Genomic DNA, 6,000 nt, shown 5'->3' on the forward strand with positions numbered 1-6,000 from the left:
CTACTCCATAGGGTGCAATGTGAGAGCCCACCTGGCTGCCAGGGCTCTGCCAGGCACGGCTGGGAAGGGAAAGCCTCCTCCCTTTGTGCCTGCTGGTCAGTCATCCAATTGCAAGCTAACGGTGCTGCCCCCCACCACCCGTTTCTGCAAGCTCAAGCTGACCAACGCCTTCAAGAGATCCCTCTGCACTGAGCTGATGTTTGGAGTGTGGCAAAGCACTTTGCTGAGCATCAAGAAGGCAGAGGCCAATGTTACCATCAGCATGAGGTGGCTGGAGAGCTGCACTGTGACAGAGGTGCAGTTCTTCAGGCACATGGACAGTGGCTGCAGTTCTGCAGCTGAGTCCCGGTGGGTGCCGGTTTTTCCACTCATGCCCTGAAGGCCACTGTGATGCACCTGTGGCCCCCCAGTATGGCTGGCCAAGCCAGGACTGGCACCTGATTCCGGTCTGGTACTGCCATAAAGGAAGGGACATCAAGGATTGCTGAGGGGAGCAGAGGTATCATACAGATGTGAAAATCTTCAGGGCTTAATCCAGGGCCCGTCAAAACTGCAGTCATAGTATTGTCCTCACCCACGCAAAGTGATACCATAAAAAGAAATAAAAAGGAAATTTAGCACAGAAAAGAAAATAGAAACTGGATATGAAAAAGGACTCTTGAGTATTCCAATTCATGGTTTTGGGCCAGTTTGGCAACATCTTCTCATTAGAGTCAGATTCATAGAATCATAGAGTCATATATGTTGGAAGAGACCCTTAAGATCATTGAGTCCAACTGTTCACCACCACTACCAAGCCCACCACTAAACCATGTGTGCCTCTCTTTCCCTGCCTATCCCTTCTGAAGAGTTTACAGCTATCCATTGCAGCACTGCACTTCTGTGAGTCATCCCACCATGTTTTCGTGATTGCAATTACATCATAGTTTTCCAGCTGCACAGCAGCTTCCAACTCCTGTTTGTTGCCCATGCGAGGTGGGTGTCGGTCTCTTCTCCCAAGTAACAAATGATGGGACGAGAGGAAAGGGTGTCAAGTTGTGCCAGGGGTGCTTTAAATTGAATATTAAGAAAAATTTCTTCACCGAAATGGTTGTCAAACATTGGAAAAGGCTGCCCAGGGAAGTAGTTGAGTTACCATCCCTGAAGGTACTTAAAACACTTATAGGGAAGGGAAAAGGGGGATGGACTGGAATGGGAGAAAGAAGAGGCAGGAGAAAAAGAGAAGAAAAGGGAGAAGAAAAGAGGGGAAGAAAAAAGGAAAGAGAAAAGGGAGAAGAAAAGTAAATGGAACAGAAAGGAAGGGGAGAGGCAAAGTCAGGCAAGGCGAGGGCGTGGCTGTGATGGGCTCTGGCACCTGTGACATCACAGGGGACGAGTCACAATGGGGGCAGTTGCCAGGGGCACCAGGAGGCAGCACTGCCCCAGTACGGCCTGGGCCAGCGGTGAGTGCACATGCAGTAGGGAAGCTCGGCTGGACGAGGGCCGGAGCAGAAATGTGGACCCCCGGGGAGGGGTGTCTGACCCTGTGGCGAGGGCCTGGCACTCGGGGGAGCTCGTGGGCAGGGCACAGTGCTGCCAGCACTGGGGCTGGGCACAAGCCTTACTGCCTCCCAGCTCCCTCGCCCCCTCTCCTACCTGCCCGCAGCTCCCTGCGGCTCCCACTCCCGCTTCCCCTGCCCAGCCCCACTGAGCCTCCATCTTTCCCCTCTCCTGCAGGCCATGGCTTTGCCAATTCTGTTCATCTTCCATGTGATAGGCATCATCCAATTGCCACTGGAAGCTGGAGATGATTTGGATGCGGCTACGCGCCAGCGCATGCAGCTGCGTGAAGAGCACCTGAGGCAGAAGATGGCTCAGCTGCTTAAAGAGGTGGAGCAGAGTGCCCAGGGCCCATTGAGCGTGGCCAGGGAACCCCTGCTCTTTGCTGCCTTGAGGCAGTGGCAGTTCTGGGCCTTTGCTGGAGGCCTGGTGCTGCTCTTTTGGCTCTGCTGGTGGCTCTGGAAAAGGAGCCGTGAGCCAGGAAGCAGCAGCAAGGGTGGCAGCTCCAGAAGCCTTGAAGACGAGGAAGAGGAGGAAGAGCAATTACATATGGACGGGTTTCTGGATGAGTGCACGGTGTGGCCACTGCCGAACAGGCAAGAAATATGCATGGTGGTGGAAGAGCTGGTGAAGGACCTTCTCTGTGTCTGCCGAGTGCTCCCCGGCACTAAATTCATGCCACGGCTGCAGGCACCTGTCGGGGTGGGCGGCTTCCTACGCGGCGAGAATGCCTGTGAAGAAGACCTTGTCTTTCACCTGCTTGTGCCCCTGAAGGCACCCCCTGGCCACTCTTTCCACCTCGACCTGGACACTGAAGGAGAGGTGCAGGAGAGAAACTCCTGTGTGCGTGTAGAATTGGAGTGCTTGTGCAGAAGGGAGCAGTTGCTGGGGGACATGCTCTGCTTCCTCCACCACCCTGAGGATGAGCTGATGAGGCAGGAATTCAGCCTCCTACAAACCCTCTGCACCGGCTCGTACCTCGATGTTGAGAAAGCTGCCTTGTGGCTCCAGCAGCAGATGGAAACAGCCTGCGTTGCTGAGCCTCGGTGGGCCAAATGCCAGGTAACAGTGCTGCCCTCCAGACGATTTTGCGAGCTCAAGGTGACCAACAGCCGCAGGACATCCCTCTCCATTGAGCTGATCTTGGCGGTGCAGCAAGGCAACTCAGACACATTCGTGACCATGGAGTAGTCAGAGGTCAGTGTTTCCAATAGTGTGAGGTCTCTGGAGAGAGCACCCAAGAGAGAGCGTGAGATGGGCGTAGAGGCTGCTGCCAGAGACAGAAAGGAAAGGGAAACCAAAGAGCAGCAACGTCGTCCTCTGGACGGTCTCCTCAGCATAGTGACTGATGATGACTGCAGTGGCTGCAAAGATTACTTTCACCCTGCTTTTTCATCACACAGTCACATCCCAGACGGTTATTTCACAGGGGCCTAGACATTTCCAAGTGAGAAGCACCGCTGATGTGTCTCCGTGCGTTCACTGAGGCCGGGATGAAGAATCTGCCCATCCCAGACACTCCCTGGGGAACTGGTGCCGCAGAACTAAGCGTGCTGGACATGGAGAAGACGCTACTCAGTCGGCAATGGGAAGTGCTCCTGCACGTTTTCTCGACAGCAAAACCACACTGTGGGGAGTTGTACCCGATGCAGCTGAAGAGGCCATTGCAAGGAGGCTTGTGACAGAGGCTGCATTGCCACCTGGTCAGCAACCACCCGTCCTCTTGGGGAAACTCCATTCCCTCTGGGCTCTTTACCCTGTGTAAGGGTGCCAATAAATGTTTCTCTGCCAGTGAGTGCCTGTGCAACACTTTGCTGGGGAATGTGGGCTTTGGGTGCTGACTGCTCAGCGGCCTTAGAGTCAGGGAGCATTTTGCAGAAGAGCTGATGCAGTGGGCTCTGGTTTCACTGATTCTGTAACTAAGGGTCCCCTGTCTGTCTGTGCTCCTGTGCTGGGGCAATGAGACTAACTCACCACCCTCCACAACTCTGCATGTTGCCTCTTGCTCTGTGATGTGTCAGGCTCAGAAGGGAAAGGAGGTTTCCCTGAAGAGCACTCCTGTGGAAGACCCTCAGTCTGCAAACAGCTGTGCTTTACTTGGGGAGCATAAGATTTGCTTGGGAACACTGCACTGAGAATAGTTTTTGCTTGCTTCTAAGATAAAGGAGCCGAGACCAGTTCACAGGGCTTTTTGAGACATGAAAGAAGTAAACATGTGTTGAAGGTCAGTTCTGAACACAGAGCTGAAAACAGGAATGATTGTTGATGTTTTGAGCCCAGGACACTGTGGGCTCTTCCCAGGATGGGTGATGAGTGCTTAGCGTGTGAATGTTGATGTTATCTTGAACTGCCTAGTCTGGCTCCTGCATTGTAGCAGTTAAATAGGGTAGTAGCATAACAATAAAAAGCCTTAGGCCTTTCGGCTTCAGGCCCTTGCATCCTCGATCTCAGAGTCTGTACCTTCCTTGCCGCCCGCCGCACACTCCCTTCTTTCTGTGTGGAGCTGGATACACAATCCCTCACTACCTAGTGGCAGCTGGAGTCCCACTCCATTGGACCGCAGGGGTTCAAAGCTTTCCAGGACACAGAGGTTGTGTCCCCTGACGCAGTATGGGCCAGCACCGGAGTCCTTGGAGACCTGGTCCTGAGAGTGAGGCAGCCCAAAGCAATGGGTTGCCCACCTTGGTTTAGTTGCAGTGTTCTTTTAGGTGGAAAGGCACGTAGGAGAGGCCGACACTGGCACATCTGGGGAGGTAGCAGTGCTACTCCATAGGGTGCAATGTGAGAGCCCACCTGGCTGCCAGGGCTCTGCCAGGCACGGCTGGGAAGGGAAAGCCTCCTCCCTTTGTGCCTGCTGGTCAGTCATCCAATTGCAAGCTAACGGTGCTGCCCCCCACCACCTGTTTCTGCAAGCTCAAGCTGACCAACGCCTTCAAGAGATCCCTCTGCACTGAGCTGATGTTTGGAGTGTGGCAAAGCACTTTGCTGAGCATCAAGAAGGCAGAGGCCAATGTTACCATCAGCATGAGGTGGCTGGAGAGCTGCACTGTGACAGAGGTGCAGTTCTTCAGGCACATGGACAGTGGCTGCAGTTCTGCAGCTGAGTCCCGGTGGGTGCCGGTTTTTCCACTCATGCCCTGAAGGCCACTGTGATGCACCTGTGGCCCCCCAGTATGGCTGGCCAAGCCAGGACTGGCACCTGATTCCGGTCTGGTACTGCCATAAAGGAAGGGACATCAAGGATTGCTGAGGGGAGCAGAGGTATCATACAGATGTGAAAATCTTCAGGGCTTAATCCAGGGCCCGTCAAAACTGCAGTCATAGTATTGTCCTCACCCACGCAAAGTGATACCATAAAAAGAAATAAAAAGGAAATTTAGCACAGAAAAGAAAATAGAAACTGGATATGAAAAAGGACTCTTGAGTATTCCAATTCATGGTTTTGGGCCAGTTTGGCAACATCTTCTCATTAGAGTCAGATTCATAGAATCATAGAGTCATATATGTTGGAAGAGACCCTTAAGATCATTGAGTCCAACTGTTAACCACCACTACCAAGCCCTCCACTAAACCAAGTGTGCCTCTCTTTCCCTGCCTATCCTTTCTGAAGTGTTTACAGCTATCCATTGCAGCACTGCACTTCTGTGAGTCATCCCACCACGTTTTCGTGATTGCAATTACATCATAGCTTTCCAGCTGTACAGCGGCTTCCAACTCCTCTTGTTTGTTGCCCATGCTGCATGCGTTGGTCTAGATGCAATTCATTTGGGCTATTGATCCTGCCATCTTTTTGTGGGGAGAAGCCTTGTTTCCAATGTGACTGCTCTCAGGTTCTTCCATGTTTTCTAGTGTATTAACGACGCTTGCGTCTTTGCTGGTGCATGGATCTCCATCCCCTGCCCCCACTGAAATGACTAAGGTGCTGCATGCATTAGTATAGAGACATTTAAAATGTGCTCAAGTGTACTCAGCACATCATGGAGCAGATTGAAGGACCTTGCTAGCACATCGTCCCTCAAATATTGTCATGCTGCCCTGTGGCTTATCCCTAGCGAGCCTGTTTTTATCCCTTTCCCCCTTCAAATCTAGTTTAAAGCTCTATCAATGAGCCCTTATAACTCCTGCGCAAAGATCCTTTTTCCCCTCTGAGATATGCGTACCCCGGTCCGTGGCCAGCAGGCCTGGTGTTGTGTAGACCAGCCTGTGATCAAAAAAACCAAATTTCTGCAGGTGACACCAGGCTCTGAGCCAGGTATTGATCTGCTGGCTCTTGCTGCTTTTCCCCCATCATTCCCTTCAACTGGAATGACAGAGGGAAAAACTACTTGCGCTCCTGGTCCCTTAACCAGTCATCCCAAGGCCCTGAAGTCTCTTTTGATTGCTCTTGGACTTCTTATTGCAAATTTGTCACTGCCTACATGACAAATCAATAATGTATAATAATCTGAGGGCTGTATTAGG

The 6,000-nt window shown here is 52.3% G+C and overlaps 1 protein-coding gene across 1 annotated transcript; it reads left to right on the plus strand.

Moving 5' to 3' along the window:
* Positions 1 to 1,719: 1,719 nt before the first annotated feature.
* LOC137661765 (inositol 1,4,5-trisphosphate receptor-interacting protein-like 1) lies at positions 1,720 to 2,730 on the plus strand. Its single transcript, XM_068397392.1, has one exon. It carries the CDS (start codon positions 1,720 to 1,722, stop codon positions 2,728 to 2,730), a length of 1,011 nt encoding a protein of 336 aa, XP_068253493.1.
* The last annotated feature ends 3,270 nt before the right edge of the window (positions 2,731 to 6,000 follow it).

The sequence above is a fragment of the Nyctibius grandis genome, chromosome 4 (assembly GCF_013368605.1).
Source record: "Nyctibius grandis isolate bNycGra1 chromosome 4, bNycGra1.pri, whole genome shotgun sequence".
In the NCBI taxonomy this organism is placed as follows: Eukaryota; Metazoa; Chordata; class Aves; order Nyctibiiformes; family Nyctibiidae; genus Nyctibius; species Nyctibius grandis.